The sequence below is a fragment of the Impatiens glandulifera genome, chromosome 4 (assembly GCF_907164915.1).
Source record: "Impatiens glandulifera chromosome 4, dImpGla2.1, whole genome shotgun sequence".
Taxonomy (NCBI): domain Eukaryota; kingdom Viridiplantae; phylum Streptophyta; class Magnoliopsida; order Ericales; family Balsaminaceae; genus Impatiens; species Impatiens glandulifera.
This window is the reverse complement of record NC_061865.1, coordinates 1,899,654-1,925,043: the sequence shown is the minus strand read 5'-3', so window position 1 is coordinate 1,925,043 and position 25,390 is coordinate 1,899,654. Positions and strand designations below refer to the sequence as shown.

Here is a 25,390-nt window from a genome sequence, read left to right as displayed (position 1 = left end):
TGGAATACATATAGAATCCTATTGGATAAGATACTAATTTAATAAATTTACTAAATCATTTAATTAAGCTCATTATATAGTTAGTTTGTCAGACATAGTGGATTCATCTTTACTAAAAATTAAATTTCTTTTTTCTAATAACAATATTAAATTAAACGTCGAAATAAATACAATAAATGGGCCTCATGGGCATCACCAATATGGGCTGTTAATTTAAATAAGTCCAATAGATAATAAACAAAATGAAGAAAATTAATTGCAGTCTATCTTCTTCCCATATTCATCGTCGTCCATGCGAGCTAGGGAGAAAGATGAACACAGAGAAACAACGAAAGGAGATTTGAATTTCAAATGTATATTTTGATGTAGAGAAAAACAACGAAATCTCAACAAAGATCGTTTTCAAACAGTATCGTTTTAAAGCTTTCTTCACCAATTCTCATCAGATCCGATCCTTTATGTGTTTGATTGATCAACGTAACCGCGATTTGAACGATGAATCTTCGCCTTATGGATTCGATTCAAGTTTAGCGTCGTTGATCATCGATCGATTTTGTTCAGGTATTATATCATCGATTCATCAATTTGATTCAATCGCGGAATTAATCTCTGTAATATCAAATCGTTCATATAAATCTGATTGTATTTATGTAAACAGTTTGATTACTGGCGCTTGTTCTGATGGAAATGAAAGAAGGAGAGACTCGCCGGAATGGTCTGGCCGGTTTATCATTAAGCACAATTCTCGGTGAAGGAGAGAAACCGCTGAGTCCAGGAAATCGTACTTTACTAGACATCATTAGTGACGATCCAAACAGCGGTTTTAAGAAGAATAAAAAGAATTGGACAGCATTCAAGGATATGATCCGTCTACAACGTGCCGGTGTAGCTTGGACCTCCATTATTACAATTCCCGTATCAGATGTAAACGTTCCCAATCTCATCCGTTCAGTATCATCAGGAGCACAATCGTTTCGGCGTCCTCCAACGCTAAACATTTCCGATCCAATTCATGAACCGATTGATCAAATTACAACGGGAGAGAATTCCAATCAAATCGAGTCTGATTCGGCTCTAATTCCAATCAACCGTCCACAAATGGTTCGTCGTGACTCGAGTCGCGTACCTGCACCGGCTTCGAAGAGATATAGTTCGTTGAACATAGCGGGAGACGAATTCCCTGAAGTTTCGAGTGAGGGAAGCGAAGAGGGGGAGGAGGAGGAGAAGGGAACTCATGAGGAGAGTACGTCTCTGATGGCTTTACTGGATTTCAATGAAGATGATGATGAGGATGATGATGATGAAGAAGATGGAGATGGGGATTCAGATGAATCTGTAGAATATAGCATATGCTCTGTTTGTATGGTGAGTCATAAGGGTGCGGCTTTCGTTCCATGTGGACATGCATTCTGCAGATTATGCTCTAGGGAGCTTTGGGTACAAAGAGGTACGACTTGTCCTCTTTGCAATGGCTTCGTCGTTGAGATTCTTGATATCTTCTGATTTTCAAACTGTGAGTTTTCCATTATCTGCTCTCTGTTTCATTCTTCTTCTTCTTCTTCTTTAGGTTTAGAAATTGCATGGACCATTTAAAGGTAAACAAACAAACAAAAAATTGATTTCAAATGTCTCCATTTTATATTCAAATTGCTAAAGTTTTGAAACTATTTTACCTGGGTTTAAACTAATTTATGTTATCACCCATTAATAAATACAAACTAATATATAATATAATTAATATATTTGTTTATTCTTAATATTTTATTAGTGTTATAAGTTTTTTTTTAAATAATATGAAGTTTTAATATATATTATATAAAAATATAATTTTATCATAGAAAATAAATATTTTTAAATAATATGATAGAATGATAATAAGAAGAATTTATCAATTAAAATGGGGGTGTGGATGGTAAGTTCACTCTATCTCATCATCTCCATCGGTTAATAAATTTAAATTCACTATCGGTCCGATCCAATTATTTACTACCCCTACCATTATGGGTGTGATTCGGTTGTCATTAGGGATGACAATTGTAATTTGTTCCCGCGGTTTTCAATTCAAATTGTTGTTATGTGAATTTTTTTTCTGTTTTAACCCGTAGTTGATTAGGATAGGAACGAGATGATATTTGTGTCGCAGCCCCAATTTCATTCCGAATAATAATAGACACAATTAAATATATAACATTAATAATATATTTATTTATTATACATATTTTATAAAAATTTTAAGTTTATTTGTTTAAACTAATGTAAATTTGTAATATATTATAATATATATAATATTAAAAAAAAATTATATAAAAAAATTACCTTTTTAAAGAATATGATAGTAAAAAAAAATCCTCAATGTAAAAGGCGGTGATGATAACCACGACCATCCCTAATTGTCGCGAATCGGTATTTATTTGATAAATTTAAATTCGGTTCTACTAAGTTCTGTTATACTAAATCAAGAACTTACTAGATAAACTTTTTTTCTTGTATAAAAATCCTATAAACAAAATAAGGATGAAAACGGGTACCCTACTCATCGGGTAGTAAAGTACTCATCCTCAAACTCGATTTTCATTTCACTACCCGACTTCAAACTTGACCTATCCTCCTCTCCGATTTGTTGGATATCCATTACCTCATTAAAAAACTTATAAGATTATAAAGATTCAAGAAAAAAAATATAAGTTTAATAAATAATTTTAAAATTAGTAATATCGAAATATTAAATATAAAAATAAAAATATTATCTACCTAAATACTTATTTTTGTAGATATCGAAGATGATAAACTAGAGGAAAGAAAAAAAGTTGAAAAATAATTAGAGATTAAATATTAAAATAATGAGAGAAGTAATATTTTGTTATTAAAATAAAAGTTGGAGATAAAAATTTATGTAGAGAAATAATTTTTTGGAAATATAAAAAAAAAATAAAGTTAGGAGTGTATTGTATTTAGGATGATATTTGAAGTGGAGTATGAAAAAGACTAAATTAAACGATGTATTTATAATGATATTTGTAATGACGAAATATTTGAAAAATCACACATTAAACTTGAATTAAATAAAATTAATATTAATATAATCAAGTATCGGGTTCAAATTTCGCAGATTTCTTATCCTCAACAACAAATTTAAAATACCCGAACTCAATTATCGGGTACCCACGGTATGATGCGGTTACCCATTCTTATCCAAAAACAAAAATATCAAATATTTTGATTCAAATTGGGTCAACATAACTATTGATATATTGAATGCCCATACTTCATAACCATTATAAAAGACACAAAAGTATGGGCAAGTAGACTTAACATTATTATTCCTATTGACAAGCTTTAACTTTTCACCTTTTTCTTTTCAAAGGCTGCAATAAAGCAAATGTGCCATTCCTTAGAAATGCACATAAAACACCACAAAACAGACAACAAGCATCTATCTATCAATAACATTCAAACTAAACAGAATATATAGTGAGCTTTTACAACCTGCAACTATATATATATATAATATATTACAACATTAGTTTTAACACTAAAGAAACACAACAACAACAATGTTTCCAATTCCCAACCATAATAACAACAAATTAAAGACCTTAAGATTTGATTGATGATCTCTTAGACATGACCATCAATCTCTCTAATTAGATTAAGAAAGATAACATTGACAGGTTATTTACCAAAAACAACATTAAACTACAATTCTCAACCTTTGGTCCTCATGATGGTTATGCTTCCTTTCCCTCCTTCGGTCCGAATTTTAGTTTTTCCAACAACCGGCTTACCAGAAAAGGCTGAAGTCGGGTAGGAAGAACTGGGATCGTCTTTTCCTTGTATTGATTTCTCGGGTGGAGGAGTTTGAATCCGCTGGTTTATGTCTTTAAGTGTTACATCTCCATGAGCTCCACATGGTTTAACGAATGCAAATGGATATACCACAGATGAAGCCATCTTCATTGGTGTTCGGATATACGACTTCCTACCTAGAATGCAAAGTATTTGTTTTAAACACAATACAATAGGATAACTCAAGTGGTCAGATTCAAGGGGGGAAAGAAAACCTTTGAAAATAACGTTTGGACGAACTTCCTTATGATGCTTTTGAACAACCGTGGCTTCATACTCGGGTGGTGGAGTTTGGCTCATCTCTACAAAAAATTGAGTATAAGAATTGTTGTGAAAAAACAAATTATATCAGCAAAAACCATACCAGTAACTTCAATGTGGACATCATTAGATGGATCAGATAAATTCCTGAAAAAGTTTCAACCAAAGGAATTTCATAATGGAGAGTTGCAATTTCATAAAAAATCGAAGGAATTGAAGAATTTACATCATCTCAGAGGTGGAATGGATGTCAGGATCATTCAAGCAATCAGCTAGCCATCCCTCGGATGTTTGATCAAGGCCATCAGAACCAGACATAGATATATCTTCCTCTTCTACAATCATAATCAACACCATTAGTCTATTATAACCATATTTCTTAAATTACATTCACAAACCTGCAAAAACCGAAACCCATTCCGTCAAAGCATCTCCAAGCAAATCCTCTCGATCCTAAAAACAAAAAACTTCTCTAATGTCAGTAACATCATCCAAGGAAACGAGTAATTTTTTGATTTATTTATCACATTCTCTTGTTCATAGTTCAAAACTACCTTTGATTTTAGGAAAGTAGAAGGTGTCTCACTGCACAGAGATGATTTGCCTACAAATTCATTATCAAATTGCAACATTCTGCGTCTTTTTGACTGTGAAGAATTCATCATCTCTCTGGTTTCTTCCAAGTTCTTGTTCACATTTCCTGCAATTCATTAATTCATTCACCCATGATGTCGAAAAATGAGACTGTTTCAATCTTCCTCCTTGGAAATTAAACAAGAGTTTATATACCAATGTCTGCTGCAGCTGCAACATGGTAAGCCAAATCAGCACATGCCCTAACCGGTGTTGATTCATCATCCTCTTGCATATAAGAGAAACAATCTTTACCCTGGTTTACTTCATTCCATGCACAATGAGATATATCTGCTGAAACCCCAGTCAAATCCCATCATCAATAGACAAATTTTCAATCCATAAACAAAACAAAACAAAAAAGAAGAATCTTACCTAAATTGCTCTCCTTTTGGATGTCAAAATCCTCTCCTTGCCAACCCCACATTTGACTGTGAACATATTTAGGGTTCATGAGCCAGAAATACAGAAATTGAATCTCACATTAATTGCATATTTAGTGCTAGGTCCCATCAAATTTGTGCATGCATCAAACACAAAGAGTTCTGAGTCTTCCGACACATTTATTGAAAAGATAAGAGAAGTCAGAAGAGCCGTTCATTACCAAATATGAATCGAGATTCCAATATCAAGGGAAATAAAGTGATTTAATGACCCATCAAACAAATGCACATTATCGAGATTTCGATTGGGTTAAGAGGAGATCAGAGAGTAAGTTAGTAAAACCTGTGATTTCCGTAATCCATTAAAGGTGAAATCAGTGTTCAAAATGTGAATGTGGCTCACGAATCGCGATTATTAGTAGCCGTTGCTGTGAAAACGACCTCTTCTTCTTCTTTCTTGTATCTGTAGCAGCATGATCTAGGCTTATATGTAGAGAAAAGAGAGAAGTGGGTGTTTGAGATGTGTGCAAAATGGAGGAAAAGGCGGTGTCTTGTATCTCTCTCTTCTTCTTCTTCTTCCTTGTGTTGTCTCTTTCTTTCTTTCTTTCTCTTCTTTTTTTGCAAGTGGTGATTTTTAGTATTTACTTCTTCTTCTTCGTCTTCTTGTTCTCTCTCCACAGAAATATCATCTCAAGTCTCCACCATTACAGCGCAGGGAGGGAGAGTCAGAGAGAAGGAAGATAGCACGCGCAGATGATCGAACCCCCATAATCTCCTCATTCTTCATTTAATGACCTATTAGGTTTTGATGATTCAATTTTATTATTTTTATATTTCATCATTACAAAACACATCAAAAACATTAAATAAATAAAAATATATATATATAACTATTTTCGAAGAAGTTATCAAACTCGTAGTTATTAGAAAAATACAATTAATCCCAAAAATTTATTGTTCCGAAAAAATTTAAGATTCGAGAAATTTCAATTTCAGTTAAAAATCTTTTTAATAAAAATATTATTTTTAAAAAAATTATTAAATATGTATGACATTTTGAAATTAATTATAACCATGATTAATTTTGATTGAATCTTAAATAATTTGTTAGATTTAAGATAATAAAATAATAATTTGATTAAGGAAAATATGTGTTTAAATTAATTAAAAATAATTAATTTTACAAAAAAATTATTTGATGAAAAAGTCACCAATTGTTTTTTATTTAAAATCAATAAAAGTGTTTTATATAGGTATATAAATGTATATTTAATAAATATGTTTTTTGAGTTCGATGTTTGGTGATACTCGAAAATTGTTTTACACACTATCTACTTCGTACCCATTAAAGAATGGTATTTAATTTATAAAATTTTGGTTTTTGAGAAATTGATTTTATTTAACCAATTATTTTTCAAGTCCTAGACATGCACATATTTTTATTGCATTTAAAATTACAAATAATATTCAAATGCTGACACCTATGATTGATGTCGACGATTGCTGAGGGAAATATCTGAAAAACATCAGCTCAAGAGATTATGATCTAAAAATAAATCTCAAACATGCATTTATCAAAATATTTTTTATGAAAGTGTTTTAAAAATTATAGGTTAGATAGACTCTCGGTCGGTCGTCAAGAACATCAAATTACAGGTTTTATTGGGGCCCTAATAGTGATACGTTGGTCAAAGGGCATGAAGAGCTTCTCCTATTCCCAATGATCATTTATAACATCATTTTGATGCATCATTCGACCAGGATGATGCTCTATTCAACTTAAACAGTTTTGAGGTAAAAAAACGGGTTTTTAATTTTTAAGGTTTGATGAAGTGTAAGGAGTTTTGCCAATAAATTCATTATATCTTATAAGATCAAATAAAACTAAAATATGAACAATTCATATTTGTTTTAACCCATTCAAGAATTAAAATTTTTAAACGTGATCAGGATGGCATGGAATTGGTTTGAATATGTTCCTAACATTCTTAGAAACATATTAGAAAGGTTTATGGGTTGTCGTTCTTGAGTAATACAAAAACTCGATTTTGAAAATTTTCAAAATCAAATTTTGGTATTTTGATTTAAGTTAATTGATTCAGTTTTGTTTCGACATAAAACTTATAAATGTTATTAAGATCTCAATCAAGAAATTGAACAATCAGACAGTATATAAGATCGGTCAAACTAAAATATAAAATTTAAATTTAAATTTGTATATCGAATTACAGTATGATTGGAGACTTACTATAAGTTGGAGAGCACTCCTGAACTCTTCTAGAAGCTTTAGGAATGCATAGATCTAGGCATTACAGTCTTACACAAAAATTTCAGAAAAAACTTGAAAATTTTAATAGTGGATTACTCTTGGGAGTGATTGAGGGCTTGTGGTTGGATTATTTATCTTTGATATTCTCAAAGGAGGCTATTTATAGCCTCACAAGGTCGGTTGATCGACCAAGTGTATCGAATTTCAGTCAAAAGTCATTAATGGCGTTTTGTTTGTTCTCCATTCAACTTGATCGATCATGTAATGATGAGGCCTATGATCGTAGGTGAAATGAGCATTTCAACTTTTGAATCAGCCGATTTGGTGGACTAATGTCGGAGTTCCATCTTTGAGAAATTAAAAATCTCGGTTGTTCATCATTGTCGTTCGTTGCGAGGAAGAAGACAAACTTAAAGAGAAATGGCGTCGTTTCGGGCCAAAGCACAGATGCCTGGGCGTTTCGTCCGCGTTATGTTTGCTCTTGTGCGTTCCGTTGCGTCTGTGCTAACGACGTTGAGGCGCACATTAGTTGTTTTGTTGCTTCGCGAACGCGCATCTCTTCTATTGCAGCGGGCAGCGCGGATGACTAATGAGCGTTGAATGACAACCAGTGCTCATCCGATGGCTGTGAGGTATGTTGTACTAATTTCTCTTTATTTTAGCTGCATCAAATTCCATCATTTTCCAGCATTAGAGATGGTTTGAAATTGATTGTTTTTCAATACATTTTTCTCCATTTTTAACTTACAAAATATAATTTATTTATTTTTAATAAATACACATTTATTTTGTTTATTTATTTTATTTTGTATATTTTTGGGTTTTAATTAATAATTTATTTGAGATAAAATGGATACAATATGTATCCTAAATTATTTATTTTAATTTTTTTTAACTTTTTTAAATTTATTTGTGATAAAATGAATACAACATTTATCTCAAATTATTTTATTTATTTTTCTTGATCATTATCTTCATTAATTGAGATTAATTATTATGACAATTTTGGATTATTTGTGTTTTGGGCATAATTTTAATAATTTTGATTTTATTTGATCAAAATAATTATTTTAAATTTTTTAAATTGAGGTATGTAAAATTTTAGTTCTTATAGTAATAATAATAGAACTATGATTGATACAAATAAGCATCAAACGAGATAGATGGGGGCACAAAAAAAATATTTACCATAAAAATGTGATATAACCCCTTAATTTTTTATATTTTTAATTTAATTCATTATTTTTTCTAATTATTAAAATAGGAAAAAAATATAAGATAATCTACTTGTTTCATTCATAATTTTTATAAATATATTTTAAATCCATGCCAAAAAATTTCAAGCCCACCCAACTTTAATCCTTAGATCATTCTCTACATTAAAAAAATTGAATGTTTGAGGATTTCTCTCTAATTAGATAGTGTACCAAAATAGCATTAAACCATACCCTTAACAATTACTCAAAGACTCCAATATCATTTAGTAATCCTAATAATAGTCATCTCGTCAATTCAAAGAAGATGTTGATTCAACTCATCATGACACATACAACAAGTTACTCGAAATTTGCATATATCATCCATACAAATTTCACATTAAACATCATTTTATCTAATTAAATGAAATTCTTGAATAATTATTTATATTATATTTAAATAAATAAATAATTATATGACAAAATGATATTAAATTTGAACCCAATTTATATTTTGTTTTTGTTAATTATATTTGTAGTTGAGATTCTTTTTTATTAAAATTATCCATTAATAAATATTTTAATATATAAATTACTAAATTTTGATGTTTTATTTTAGTACTTGTAATTATGGATGAGGTCGGATTCTAATGTAAAATATTTTATATAATAAATTATATATAAAAAATATTTTATATAATATATATGATAATATTATGAAAAATTATATTATTATAAAAAAAATTATTATAAAATAAAAATAAATAAATAAATGTATTAATGTTGTTATATATTTAATTTTGTTTATTTGTGTATTGTAAGAACGGTTAATAATCATAGTTATCAACTTTATCAAATAACTGTTAATAGTTTTAAGTTTTAACAAGGGGAAGGATTTATAATCATTATAATAAAGCCTAATTTTATATCAAATAAATTATATTAATTTAAAATTGAATTTATATATGAGTTGCAGTTCCTCAGTTATATATTCAATTAAATTTACTATAATCTATGAGTTTTCATTTGTTTTATGGTTATGAGAAGTTGACATTTTAAGAATAAAATATCTATATAATCATTGTTATTAAATACTAGTTTTAAATTGTCCTATTTTATCTATAAAAAAATTATTTAATAAAACTGATTTTAAGATAAATAATTATTTTAAGAAGATAATCACAACAAAATAATATGAGTAAATTTCAGAAAATAAATTTTGATTTCATGAAAATATTTATTATTTTCATTTTGCCCAATATATAGTTAAGTTGGAAGTATTCTTTAGGCCTGATAGATTTATTTAAGGCCCAATAAAATGAGTCATTTTTCTGCTCCACGATCAGCCCACGTTGAACTTCGCTAAGGACTTGTTTGATTTTTTCCTAATTTTATAAAAGGAACTTTGGAGAGATATCATTCTTGCTGGTATTGTGATACCCAGTTTTAAATAAAATAATAATAATAAAATAAATCATTTAAAATTCTTAAAATAAATCAATTTTCAAACATATAAGTACGTAACATCAATACCTAATAAAATATTAACAATTTATTTCAAAATTATTTAATTGTAATTCAAATCAAAATTTAAAAAAGTGACACATTAATTATTGTTTGAATTATTTTGATTAGTATTAACTGTTTTTTTTAAATGAATTGTGAATACTTATTGCAACACATATATTCTTAACAATCAAGTAATTAAATTAATGATTTTTATAAAATTTAAATTTTAATAATTGAATGCATAATTATTTTCTCCTTTTTTATCAATATTAAATAAGCTATTAAACAAAGTAAATATTTTTTTTAAATTAATATTTTCAACGCTATATGATAAGGTTCGATTCGGAGATTTCATCGCTCAAGTTCAATAATTTGTTAGGCATCATGTTCGCATTTTATTTTTATTTTAATGTTTAATTGGTGCATTTTTATTTTTCTCCCATGTTTGTATAATTATTAAATGAATATCATAATTTTTCCTTCGTAGATGAATTATTCTTAAAATTAAAATTAAGACCAACTATTAGAGTCTATTATATTTTAAAAACAAGTTATTAAACTAGCCTGTCTATATCATTTTTGTAATTTTTTTTTATTAGTTTTAAGAATAAGATAAACAAATAGTAAAATAATTAAAACAGTTTAGAAAATTATGAGTCATGCCACATTATTATCGTAAAAATAATAATATATATTTTTTTTTTGATGAGTTTAAACTTGAAAAAAAAAATAGTGTGAGCTTAAAAAAATAACAAAATAATTATGGATAAAATGATATTGGATAAACGTAAGTTTTTGTCTTTTTTTTAGATAAAAGTAATTAAAAATACAAGGGTAATGTCACGTTTTGTAACGTAATTTTTTTTTTTTTTTTAAATGTGTGCTCAAGCCAACCTTAACCTAACATATATCCGTTTTTGGATCCTTAACGAGGATAACTCCTTGAACCGGTGACATTTATTCTCTTCGGAATCGAACCACCTTCATGATTTGATCGGTATGTTATTTGTAGATCATGATTTAACATGAAATGATGGGTACAAGAAAAGAGGATAATGACGACAATCAAAGACCATGATGTTTGTTCCTTTATCCATCCATGATCACTCATTCATTCATTCGGTTGAAATGAATTTGAATTGTAACTGCTCCCATACTTCTAAACTAACTCCATTCACGTCACGTCTTTTCTATTCAAATCCAAATATGTTTAAATCAGAATATACCAATAAAAACTTCAAATTACTTTAAAATAAACTAATATGTTATTTATAAATAATTAAATTTATATAAAAATATCATAAAATATACTTAACAGTCATGAAATAGATAATGATTCATGTTTTTCAAAGAAGCTCAATTATATATTCAAATATTGCTACACACATAATATATTATTTGTATTTGTTGTAATATAGATTTCCTGTTATGTTCAACAAATAAGTTAGCAACAAAACTCTTCAGATATATCATTTAATAATATAATCCTTATTTAATATAAACTTCTATTATTGAATGATCCTTTTTTTTAATGAAAAAGACTCGCACATAAAAATCATGATGATTCAAATTAAATAACATATTTTTTTGAATTAAGTAGGACTAGATGACACACCACTATTATGGTCAAATTAATTAACTTATAAAACTATAAGATTGCAAATTATGAGTTGAATCTGAGTATAATCCTAAAACAAAGATGGTGGTGTAGACAGTGATGACAAATATAATTTGTGTTGCGATTTTTATCTGAATTGTCTCTTTATGGGCGATTTTTTTTCCGATTTGATCGAGATGGTATTTTTGTCTCTCATCCTGATTTCACCATAATTTTTTCCCGAATCTATAAACACAATTAAATATAAAAAAATAATTAATATATTTATTTATTTTTATATTTTTATAAAAATTTTAAGTTTTATTTTATAAAAGATGAATTTTCAATATATTACAATAAATAAATAAATAAATATATATATATATATATTAACAAAGTTACTTATATATATTTTTATATATATAATATAGTATAAACAAGGTAAGCAGGATTTTACCGAAATCAAATATGACGGGACAGTAGTAAAAAACAATCTTGAAGTAAAACAGAACGGGATGATAAATGGAACCATTTCTTGTTCTACCCACCTTTCAAACAATTTTTCCCAAACTACCCACCTTTTCATTCACATTCTCAAACTACCCACCTTTCTCTCTCTAAATCATTAATCAACCCATTAATTAACTCACTCTCTATCTTAACTCACTAATTAACTCCCTCTCTCCCTCTAAACTCATTAATTAACTCTTCTATCTCTTTCAACTATTAATTAATATCCTCACTTTTAAACTATTAATTAATTCAATTAAAATATATTATATAAATATTAAAATAAAATAACACATATGTTTTATTTAAATCTATAAATATAATATATATAGTTCAAATTAAATACACTAAATTAAATAATTTAAATAGCTATTATAAATTAAAATAAAATAGAATACATAAACGGGAACTTGAAATAAAATATATTACATAAAAATTAAAATAAAATACATTACATCAAAATAAAATACATAACATAAACATTACAATAAAATAAAATACATAATAAATATTAATCACGTTCAATATACAATAAAATGCATATTTTATCTTTATAATTCAATTTTATGATATCTACTCCATTTTCCACAAGAGCAAAAACCTCTATATAAATCCACATTATGTTTGTTACCACCCTTCCAATATCCATTTATGGTTCTGTATTGTGCAGTAACGATTTCGAAGACTCCTCTTTGTTCATTGTATGAAATAATCTTGTGTGATGATGTTCTTTTCTCAACAGTTTCAAATAATTCTCTTGATCTTTGACAATAAGTTTGACCATTTTGAAGGTCATTAAACGTCGCAGTTTCAAATATAAAAAAAATTGAATTATAAAGATAAAATATGCATTTTATTGTATATTGAACGTAATTAATATTTATTATGTATTTTATTTTATTGTAATGTTTATGTTATATATTTTATTGTGATGTAATGTATTTTATTTTAATGTTTATGTAATATATTTTATTTCAAGTTCCCGTGTTTATCGTTTATGTAATGTATTCTATTTTATTTTAATTTATAATAGCTATTTAAATTATTTAATTTACTGTATTTAATTTGAACTATATATATTATATTTATAGATTTAAATAAAAATCAAACATATGTGTTATTTTATTTTAATATTTATATAATATATTTCAATTGAATTAATTAATAGTTTAAAAGTGAGGATATTAATTAATAGTTGAAAGAGAGAGGAATTAATTAATGGGTTTAGAGAGAGAGAGAGTGAGTTAATTAGTAGGTTAAGATAGAGAGTGAGTTAATTAATGAGTTGATTAATGATTTTGAGAGAGAAAGGTGGGTAGTTTGGGAATGTGAATGAAAAAGTGGGTAGTTTGGGAAAAATTGTTTGAAAGGTGTGTAAGACAGGAAATGGTTCATGATAAATGCATTTCTCGTCTAAATTCGCCGATTGTCATCCCGAGTTGTATGACACAACAATCGGACATGGGTACTGGGTCGGGTTGGCCTTATATAGTAAAACAGACTTTTTGTCCTGCCTTAATTCTGATGGGAAAGAAGGTTAGAAAGAATATAATAATTAAGTGCTTAGCTTTTTTAGTAATTGGACAAAAATATTATTGCATATGTGAACAAAAATTTTAGTCTTTAATTTTCTTGATCAACTTCCAAACATAGATAAATTATAAATCACATGTACTCTTTCAAAGAAAAAAAAAATTGAATTTTATTTTAAAAAGTTAATACATTGATTTCAACTCACACTTATTGTCATTTTTTTTTAGTAGAAATCTATTTCGAGACCTTTTGTATTTTAAGTGAATTTTTACCATTTGAGTTATAATGGTTAAAAATGTAATGTTTAATTATTTTACTTCAAATCTTATTCAAAATCGTTATAAGAATTTTCAATATATCAAAATTTCTCTGAATAAAACTATTCAAAACCATCCCTTCATCCATTTCCAAAACTAAATGGTTCTTTTAACTAATTTAGTTTAAAGTGAATTATTTAATATTAAATCAATATCTTATTTTGTGAAATTGTAATATAAAAAATATTTTGAATGAATATATCCAAAAAATTAGAATTACAGGATTTTTGATCTTAGTGTAAGAAAAATGAATCTATAAAATATGTAATGGAGAAAAATCAAATTATAAAAAGATGGAGTTTATCTTTTTAACCAACTAAACAATAATAATTTTTTTTATTTGACTTGAACCTAATAAAATGATTACTTTAAAAAGTAAATAATTCAAAAAATAAATTACCAAAAGAATTTTAATAAATTGTTTCTATTTATTTAAAATAGTAAGATTTGACTTTAACCAAATATTTCATCAAATGTATGAATAATTTCACAAATAAAGAACAATTTTGTTCGTACACTCATTCATATTTTTTTTTCAATTGGCACACTAATTTGTTCATTTATAAGCCTATTTTATAAAAAAAATATTAATTTAACTTAAATAATTTGATAAATAGATATAACAAATTAATTTGTAAATAATATAAATAACGTCTATCAAATCAAAATAATAAATTAAAAAATTTAATGTTAAATTACAAAAATAAAACTCACTAATAAATATTTTAACGATTATTTTGAGTTTTAAAAATAATTTTAAAAACGAACTTATTTGAGTTTCATCGTACACTAAATATTATTCATTTTTTTTTACGAAATATTATGGATAACTGCAAAAAATGACTTAAAAAAATAATTTGAAATAATAACTTATCATATATTTGAAAGGTCAAAAACAACCCTATATATAGTCTCCAAAATTAATGGTAGCAATAGCCACATTTAATTGAAATGGTCTTAGATATCTAACTTATTTTCAATATAACTCAAAATCAAACAATATCTAAAAACTGTATATTTAAAAATAAAATAATAATAATAAAAAATAAAAATAAAAATTGAAAAGAAAGTACCTAATCTTGTTTAAAAAAATACATAAATATTTATATTAAATTGTTGTATTCATAAAAAAAAAATCACATAAAAAATGTATAAATAATTCAAACAAAATTACTTATATATATATATATATTTCAATAAATCATAAATATTAGTAAAATATCAAAATTGATAATATTATTATACTTTTTTAACACGGTTTTCGACCAACTTTATTTTCATTTCAATCAAAAGATAAATTTATTTTATATTTCTTTAAGTTTATTACTGAAATTTTAATTAAAGTAACCATATTTATATTTGTTAAAGTTTGAACCAAATAATCAATTAAAACTTTCATTTCAACCACCACATAATACTTAGAAGATTTTTTAAATCCCATCTCAACAAATTAAATTTATTTTTCTAAGTGAAAAATTCACTTTATATTTTTATTCGAATACAATCTATAAATAAATATATTTTTTTCTTTTTAAAATTTTAAAAAATACCCATTTTAATTTAGAATCTTTGAATAAAATATACTCAATTTATTTTATTAATTATTAAACAACTAATATAGCTTATATGTCTATTACTAAACTTAACATAGATTCGCCCTATAATAATCTAATGAAATTAATTTCAAACGCGCTAATATCTTTGAATTTCAATATTACTTTAATTATATATATTTCTTTATTTTTCTATGATCTTAAAGTAAGTTACTGCTTTACAATATATACCTCATATGGGTGTGGTACCAATGACATCTGAATTATCAACATATTAATAATAAATTTATTTATATACATAAATATATTCATTTAAAGTCCAATATTTACATAAATAGAGAGTCCCACTCTTCATCTTCTTCATAGAACACATCAATGGAGTTTAAAATATCAAGTAAAATTGTCTGCAGATTTCAGGTGTTCATGTTAATACTGGAGTTAATGACCTGTTTGGAGAATAATAATAATAATATTATTACAGATAATTCTGGTCATTTTCAGCCGTTTGATCAGAATTATTTCGTCACTTGGGGTTCTGATCATTTTTCTAACATAAACAATGGCAAAGAGATTCAGCTCACACTCGACAAATCATCAGGTTAATTAATTTTCAGTTTTATTCTTCATTTATGTATCTGATATTAGAAATGTTAAAAATATTATAGCTAGGGTTTATGTTGTTCTAGTATTAAGAATTCAATCAAAATATTAAGAAGATTCCTTGGTGGGTTTGTTAAAAAAATGGTTGATAACAAGTGATTTTGAGAAATTCGAGTTTTTGATTGTAAAATATTCAAAAATTATTAATATGTAATTATAAAATAGTTTTAGTATTTTTTTGTTAAAAAATGAAGTGAATATTTGATTGATGAAAGAGATATAAGATAATGTTTGATTATGGCTAAATTAAAAAAAAAAAAAACTTAGTTGAAGAAGGCTTGAGTTGATTTGTGTATTAAATTATTCATTTTTAAAAAGTTATTAGTTAATTACACATGTCTGGTTTTTTCACCATAATCCTTATTTTTGATTTAATATGTAATAAAAAATAATAATATAGGATAATTAAAGTAATAAAAGTATTTTCTAAATGAATAATAACTTAATAAGTTTTGAGTTATATTATTATTACAATGTTTTAAGTTGAAATATGTGCTGTTAATTTTATAAATTCTGTATGTAAAAGAACAAATTTTCCTTTTTAGTTGAATATAAGTTTATATTATTTTAATTTGTTTAAGATGTTATAATAAACTGTTATTTTAATAATATAATGTGGTTTTAACATGATTTTTGAATATTTTCTTGAGAAAACTAGTAATTAAAATTTAATTTTTGTAAAATTTTAAAGTGTGTTAATAGAATTCATTTGATTGTGACTTCTAATTATATGGATAACTCGTATTACAGTTAATTGAATAATTGAGAATAATTTATTTTCTCATTTGCCTTAAATGTATTTTCATGTTTATATTATAGTTTAATGTAATATTTAATTAAAAAAGTACATAAATAATACTCAAAATAATGTCTATATCAACATTTAAACACTTTACATGATGTTAAACATATCATCACTCAAGCAACATTACACATTTTATTTATTTGTTTATTATTATATATCCTCTTATCATATATAATATTCAAACATAATAAATGATCAATTTTACAAACATCAACTAACTGTTAGTTTGAAAGTAAGAACAAATTCTTTTGATTAATCGTATTAAAACTAAATATAAACTTATGTGTAAATATATTTCTTTGTGCTATTTATGAATAGGTGCCGGGTTCCAATCAAAACTGAAATATGCGTCGGGTTTTTTCGGTATGAGGGTTAAAATCCACGACCAAGATTCCGCTGGAGTTCTCATTAGTTACTATGTAAGTAATTAAAAAGACTTAACTTATACTTATGTTATTCTTTTAATTCAAAAATCAATAAATGTTATTATGTATATAGCTTCATTCACATACAAATGATAAAAATGGTGGAGACATTCACGATGAAATCGATTTGGAATTCTTGGGGAATAAGAAAGGAGGTCCATATTTTCTACAAACAAATGTATTCGTGAACGGTGAAGGTAATAGGGAGCATAAGGTCATTCTTTGGTTCGACCCTTCAGCCGATTTTCATACCTATCATATTCTATGGAACACACATCAAATTGCGTAAGTTTTATGATTTTCTCTACAATTTGCTAATTTAGTTTATTTGTTTTCTAATCAAAATCTAATTTTTAATCAGATTTTTTGTGGATAACATTCCTATAAGAGTTTTCAAGAACAGCCCGAAAAATAAAACACCTTACCCTACTCAACCATTGAAAATAGAGGGAAGCATTTATTGTGCCGATAGTTGGGTCACGGATGGGGGACTAACCAAGATCAATTGGACACACGCTCCATTCCATGCCCACTACCAAGGTTTCAATATCGCTGCGTGTTCACCCGCTATAGGCGATCAAATCCCGAATCAAACACAAATAAATTCATGTTTATCGAATAAACATTGGTGGAATAAAAGGAAATTTTGGCGATTAAACCGGGGAGAACAAGAAGCGTTAGATAATGTGACGAGGAAATACTTGCATTATGACTATTGTACAGATAAGCATAGATATCCTATTCCTCCTCCTGAATGTGCCTTGTGAAATGAATGGTAAAGTTTCAAGGCATTTCTGGTAAAGTTAAGAAGTTTGGGGGCCAAAATATAAGAAATCAAATATCTTGATTAAAGAATACTCCTATTATATATACATATAACTCTACTCATATATATTTATATATATAGCTTCCAAATTCCAATCAGCAAAATAAGAAATATACATATATTTCACTTTTTATTTTATGTCAAACTATTAGAATATATAATAATATATGCAATGACTTAAATAGTTTACTCTTCTATATATGTTCATCAATTAAAGATGCATACACCATTATTTATTTATGTTTTGTTTTCATTAAAATATTAACCCAACATCTATCGCCACTTTGGTTTGATTTTCGGATTATTCGAGTTATTATGTTTGGGTTTTTGATTTTTCATTTTTTAAGCTAATTCAAAAATTGAATCGATTTCAAATAAAACCTAACCTTCGAGTTATTAGGTTCGGGTTTTTCATTTTTCATTTTCTTAAGCTAATTCGAAAACTGAATCGATTTCAAATAAAACCTAACCGATTCAAACTCGACTTTTTTTTTACTTCTATTTTTAGTGCCAAATCAATTTTAAATTTGAATTCAAACCAAAACTAAGTTATAAACCAATCTAAAAAATCTAAAATTAATAATAAAAAATAGCTACAATTACTGTGGTTTAAGAGGCTTAAATTCTATAATTGTTTAGAAGTTGAACCCAAACTCGTAAATCAAATCAAAACCTTAATTAAATTCAATTTGGTTTAAAATTTAATTCGAAAAAAAAAAATCAAATTTGGTCCAATTTTCAGTTTTAACCATACTGAATACTCATAATATCTTTCTCTCGATTTAAATTAGAACAAACAAATGTCAAATAAGTTTTATTAGTACATATCTAATTAAATTATTTTGAGAATAATATATCTTTTAAATCTATATTAGGAATAAAATATTTTACAAAAATGTTCTATAAAGATTTATCCACACTTTCTCTACAAACTTAGACTCAACTTAATATGTAAATATAACTCAAAATTAAACTCATGTATATATTATTATTTTTCTTTAAAAAAAATAACTTTCAGATTGATCTATATGAATTTGTCTTGTTTTACAATATAGTATCAATTCTAACCTCTTAAACTTCAAAAACATATGAGATACCCTAAAGAAAAATATTTTCAAATAAATTTATAGTTTTTTTAGTTCAAACTCAGACTTTCTTTTTATCATATAAAGTCAATGTATCTACATCCTAATGAGAAATCTGATTTAAATAACAGGCGTTTTCAAATAAACAAATTTGAAAAATGATACAAACAAACATTGATCATTGAATAAATCATTTTCTTTTTGTGAAGAATGAAGAAAATTAAGTTACCTTTCAAAAAGAGCTATGCAATTAATGTTGGACAATGAACAAGAACATAGAATTATCTTGTTTCATTAAACTTTCCTAAAACATCCATCTGGGAGACGAATGAGCCGGATTCTGCTTAACCGGCCAGCTCTGTTTTTGCTCCGGTTGCTGTTGTCGGAATACCATATTGTTGCGTTTCTTCATAATCGAAGAAACTGTAGGACTATAATAGTCATTACTCCTATTCGAAGTCGCCCCTTGTGAATGAATCTTCCTTCCTTGTATATAGCTCCTTTGTTTCTCCAATCCCACCTTTCGAGCCACCGGAGTTCTCTGCCCAGATCCGCCACCGCCCCATCTACAGCTTTGACTCTGTCTGACAACTTGCTGAAACCGCCCTTCTTTAGGACTCGGAATATTACGACTCTCAGCTGTTTCAGCCGAATACATTGTCGTTTCCCCATCACTACTGTAGTTATAATCATTTTGCATCTCAACCGGGGATGAACTCGACTGAGCCTCACTTTCACCTGCAGCAGCACCTTTAACCGAATCAGTTGACAAAACCTCTGCAGCATCCAAATCATCCATGGTTTTCTCAACAATGCCTGGCCCGACAGGGTTAGGATCAGTTTGTTTCGGGTCATTTTCAATGTCAGACGGTTTAAAGACTCGTCTCATCGTGAACGAAGCGCAGGAATGATCGCTTCTCTGCCCGGAAGACATTAATTTTATGATAGGCAATTTAGGTTTATTAAGCTCATCTAGATTTCCTTCCCAATGTTGATTCAACCAATCACAGATAATAGGAATCGGTATACCGAACTGCATACGACGATCTTTCCTTCGCGACGACGATGAAGAAGATGTCGAAGTTGAAGGGGATTTCGCATTTGGAGATGTGGCTAACTTCATTGGATCGCAAACCATGAAGGCGAGATTCCCTTGTTGATCAAAACCAGCTGATCCAGGATTCCATGTTTGATCATCGGTTAATAATTTGATCAAATTATCAGTAGCTATCACTACTTTTCCTTCTCCAACTGTTAATTCTTTTTTATGAGTATATCCAAGTAGATAAACCAAATTACCAAGATCTAAATTAGGTTTAGAACAGGTAGTTTTAAGATAATGAAGATGATTCTGTCCTTGTAATGAACTTAATTGATCTCCTTCAATGTTATCTAAACCAACTATAGTCAGATCAAGAACAGAACTAGTAATGAAAAACCTGCAATTACAAATTTACAATGTAACCTAATCATGAACATCCTATTCAAAAACACTAGGATTTGAATCGATTTTGAAATTAAACCTAACCTGTGAGGAAACAGGACAGCGCGGACTCCATTTTGCAAGCGGATCTCCGTCGTCTCCGCGGCGGAGATGGACGGGAGATTGACGTGAGTGGTGAGAAGTAGATTCCGGTGGATGAGAAAACCGGTTCCAGAGGTTGTTTCTGAAGAGGAAGAGATTGTAGCCATTGCAGGACCTTTACCGGAGAAGATAGCGGCTTTCATCTTCTCCGATTTGCCACCGCCATTGCAGAAACACCATGAGTTGGTTAAAACTCCCATTTGATCTAGTGGAGTAGACTTCAGATCTAGAGAGGAATGGAGAAATGCATATCTATGAGATGTGATTTTGATGGAATGTGAGAATGGATGAGAAGATCGAGAAAATGGCGTAAAAGATGGAAGAAATTTTCTGTAAATTCGGCGTAAAACCTTAATACAAAGAGAGGGAGAGAGAAAGAGTATAGGCTGGCTGTGTTACTGGGAATAGTAAACGACAGATGAATTCTAACTTTGACCATTCTATTTTTCGAATTTGTTAATTAGACACTCAAATTTTGTACCCTTATTTATCACCACTCTAATAATTTATTTACTCTTATTTTAATAAAATAATTAATGTTAATCTTCGGGTTCATTCACATTGGTGGGACAAACTGAAGTTTGAATATTTGTTGAAAGTGAGTGTAGCAAGCACTTAATCAATACTCTAAATGACACATAATTGAAGAGTCGATAATAGATGATACAACCCTTTAACATCTAATTTTCAAAAATAACATTTTACCATTGGTTGTCGATGGAAAAATACATTGCATTTGAACAGAGCCGGCTCCGAAATTTGGGCTGCCCTAGCCTCGGTAGAAAAAGTTTAATATACTTTTTTGTTGCCCTCTAGTTTTAAAAATTGATAAAAAAAAAAAAAAATCGTTTTTAGTGAGATTTGAACCATAACCATATTAAAACCTTAAATGCATATCTTAAACCACCACACTATAACTATTTATGTATAAAATTACAATAAATATAACTAAATATTTTAATATTTTTAATAAATGAGCTGCCCTAGGGAGGGGGCTGCCCTAGCCCGATGGCTTGTCGGGCTTACCCCAGGGCCGGTCCTGCATTTGAATGGTTATTGTCTTTGCTGTCGCAAGAGACTTCTAAAATTGGGTGCAAAGACGCGAATTGATCTTTCCAAATGATCTCGAACAATGATTTCAGTTGAGACTTTCGATTCATCAAGAAAATAAGAAGCATTAGTGTTAATTTTTGTTAATCCTAATTATTGAGGAATTCAACCTTCTCTAGCTCTCAAGTTGGTCTATGTTAGACTCAATCAAAATTCCTACAATCGAAATAAAATTTAAAAAAAAATATATTTTTATTAACTAATAAGTAATTTTTATTCTTAACTTCAAACATTCAATAAATGGTAGCAAGAAGATGTTCTATTTCAAAAAAAAATATAAGATCTGAAATACTATTATTTAAACTTTCATATAACACATTAAATTGAAATAAAAGTAAATAATCATGAGAAACTTCTATGGAAACTTGCGCCAGTTCCAAATATCCGTATAATCTTATAAATGATATTTTAAAGTTAAACATATATTTTCCTATCATAATAAGAAAGTTTAAGAACATGGTATATCCAATTATGAAAGTTTAAGAACATGAATCACATGATATATCCAACTCATTCAAATATTATAATATTCATGAAATTGATAGTTTAGAGAATACAAATATTCTCAAGTTTTATGAAAATTTAGATTTTTTTATTTGTCAAAAATAAAATTGTTTAAGAAATTATTTTTCTTATAATAGCTTAAAAAGTTACATATTTAATTTTAAAAAGTTTTATCTAATTTGTCAAATATAAACACAATTACTTATTTTTTTTTATTTTATCAATTTTAAAAACATTGTATTTATGATAACTAGCATGTATCCCGAGTAATAATAATATAAAAAAACGTGAAAAAATATTATAGTAAAATTTTTATGGGCGGGTCAACCCACAACCTGACCCAAGTATTCAATTACTCTCACATATATTTAAATTAACTACAACTCTCGACCCGGCAATCTGGACACTTTAAAAATTTAAGCATCATTATATATATAGAGAGAGAGATTAGTTAGTTAAAAATTTGAACTTTTATTGTTAAAATGTCTCGCGTTTATCAAATTTGGTGTTGAATTTAAAATATAAAATGTTATTAGTCTAGTTGGTTAAGAGATTGTACTTGTTTTTGTTAGGTTGTAAGTTCGAAACATACAAATAACATTTTTTATTTTATTTTTAACCGCTTCAAATTTATGGGCGGATCAACCCAAAATCCGACCCAAATATCCATTTACTCTCACATATATATTCAAATTAACCACCGCTCTCGACCCGGTAATCCAGACACTTTAAAAATTAAGCATTATATATATAGATAACTATAAAAAAACATTAATTTAAAAAACAAGTATACATATTCATATTCATTGACAAATTAGAAGAGAATTATCATGATAGTATGAATTTAATTCAGACTAAATAAACATTTAAATTAAGAATTAGAATTAAAGTATAATACCATATAATTCAAATCAATATTTTTTTTTTAATATAGAAAACTAAAATGACATCCAACTTATATCAAAAATACATGAAGAATGAAGAAAAAAATATGAAGTACACACCAAATTTTGTTTACAACAAAGTTAGACCAAAATGATTTATTGTGTTACGTCAAAATTGTATAAAAGATAAAGGAGAAAATGATGTTCTCAAAATTTATTGCATATGGATAATTTAAGTGACAAAATTTGATCTAAAAGATTAGGATCCCATATTTGATTTTCATTAAGAACAATACAATCAATTAATTAATGAGAATTAATTGGATAAACAATAAATATAAATAATATTTTAATAATACTATTTTTTTTTTCTCTATAAGCACTCCTTACCTACTTTCCTACTCTAAATGACAAAATATGACAGAAACAATACTTTCTAACCAAATGAAAGTTTTTCTATCCTATTAAATATTTATAACTAAATTAATATGTGAAACTAATATTTTAATATAATATATAAGAATATAAAAAACATTTACAACCTTATTTTCCATGTTAAGTTTTCCTTTATTCACGGCGGGTTTTCTTCAACCATTTTTTCTTCTCTGTCAAGTCAAGTGCCAACTGACCTATCCATTTCTTCTTCTTCTCTTCTATTCCATAATTTCCATTCCATTCCATTCTCTCACCATCTTCTATTTTTCTATTCCATCTCTCTCTCTCTCTATAGAGCTTCCGCCATTGATGGAGCTCAAGCTTTTCTTCAATGAATCCAATTCCAATGCCATAGAAGTCCAATCAGAATCTCGGAGAGAGATTGAATGGAGAAGAACACTTGGCTGTAAATTATTTGAAGAAAGAACCTGCAACTCGAAAGGAAATGGGGAAGAGATGGATTTGCTGTGGGAGATATACGAATCGGATACAATGAAGAACGACATGATTGGAAGAAGAAGAACAAGCTGTAATCATCATATAAAATTCTATTATGATTCTGAGAAAGATGAAGGAAAGATGTTCTCTTTGCAGGCTATGTCAACGGGGAAGATGAATCTGGGTATGAAGAAGATGAAGATCTATAATGTCATTAAAGGGATTGGTTGGCGGCTACATCACCTTACCCACCCATAATAAATAACTTCTGTTTTATCTTTCCCCTGTTTTTTTACTTGATAATTATCCTTGTATATTTTGTAATTTTCTATATTTTTGTAATTTTGACTGATATCAAGTTTTACTTACTAAAACTACTTAAATTAAAATGGGTCAATGTTAAACAAAAATTAAATATTTATTTTATTTAAAGCATTAAATGATAAATGAAAATAAAGAAAATACAATTTATTTAAAAAAAAATGGGCCATTCAAAATATGTAAATATAGTCGTTTAAACTCAACGACAAAAACATTACAAAATTGAAAGAAAATCATTTTAGAAAAGCGCACACACAAAATAGTTCACCAATCATTAAACAAAAAGAACAAATTTTAACGAGCACGGAGATCTTCAAGAACATCAACGAGTTCTCTAACTGCCTGAACTGGTTTACCCAATGAAACTTCACCGATTGTCATAATAATAAAATTATGAATTAAACGTATTGGTCGATAACGATTACTTAACGTTCTACGGTTTCTTTCAAGCCAAATTGTCCATCAAAAGATAAACGGGATATGGCCTAATGACTCAGACCAACCGAACTCACCGTCTCTATCCATACTTTTCAACAACTAACGATGAATTTCGGCATAACGCACTGAATACCAGTCATGTTCCATAATAAACTTCAAATCATAATCACTCCATCACAGTGTAAGGGAAAATGAGGCGCCGACTTCACTTCTTTATGACACATTCTATAACGACTTGCCATAATACACCCTTTTTTTCATACATTT

At 27.7% G+C, this 25,390-nt stretch overlaps 4 protein-coding genes across 5 annotated transcripts; 2 read left to right on the top strand and 2 right to left on the bottom strand.

Annotated features, from left to right (window-relative positions):
• The first annotated feature begins 300 nt into the window (after nt 1–300).
• LOC124936683 (zinc-binding protein A33-like) lies at nt 301–1,672 on the top strand. The gene is made up of 2 exons (XM_047477201.1): nt 301–561; nt 659–1,672. The coding sequence occupies exon 2, from the start codon at nt 682–684 to the stop codon at nt 1,501–1,503; it is 822 nt and encodes a 273-aa protein (XP_047333157.1). The 5' UTR covers nt 301–561; nt 659–681; the 3' UTR covers nt 1,504–1,672.
• A 1,748-nt stretch (nt 1,673–3,420) lies between these two features.
• LOC124934415 (protein XRI1) lies at nt 3,421–5,881 on the bottom strand. Of its 2 annotated transcripts, none has more exons than XM_047474944.1 (9): nt 5,467–5,881; nt 5,116–5,171; nt 4,897–5,031; nt 4,662–4,807; nt 4,506–4,560; nt 4,334–4,442; nt 4,211–4,254; nt 4,062–4,148; nt 3,421–3,983 (listed from the first exon to the last, which is right to left on the bottom strand). In XM_047474944.1, the coding sequence occupies exons 1-9, from the start codon at nt 5,484–5,486 to the stop codon at nt 3,706–3,708; spliced, it is 930 nt and encodes a 309-aa protein (XP_047330900.1). In that variant the 5' UTR covers nt 5,487–5,881; the 3' UTR covers nt 3,421–3,705. The 2 variants fall into 2 exon arrangements, with proteins under 2 accessions (XP_047330900.1, XP_047330899.1); XM_047474943.1 differs by having other exon boundaries at nt 4,897–5,034; nt 5,467–5,880.
• Nucleotides 5,882–16,048: 10,167 nt separating this feature from the next.
• Nucleotides 16,049–18,264, top strand: LOC124933774 (xyloglucan endotransglucosylase/hydrolase protein 2-like). Its single transcript, XM_047474218.1, has 4 exons — nt 16,049–16,205; nt 17,391–17,491; nt 17,571–17,782; nt 17,859–18,264. The coding sequence occupies exons 1-4, from the start codon at nt 16,049–16,051 to the stop codon at nt 18,262–18,264; spliced, it is 876 nt and encodes a 291-aa protein (XP_047330174.1).
• A 1,298-nt stretch (nt 18,265–19,562) lies between these two features.
• LOC124935879 lies at nt 19,563–21,373 on the bottom strand. The gene is made up of 2 exons (XM_047476312.1): nt 20,937–21,373; nt 19,563–20,847 (listed from the first exon to the last, which is right to left on the bottom strand). Exons 1-2 carry the CDS (start codon nt 21,191–21,193, stop codon nt 19,713–19,715), a joined length of 1,392 nt encoding a protein of 463 aa, XP_047332268.1. The 5' UTR covers nt 21,194–21,373; the 3' UTR covers nt 19,563–19,712.
• Between the last annotated feature and the right edge of the window lie 4,017 nt (nt 21,374–25,390).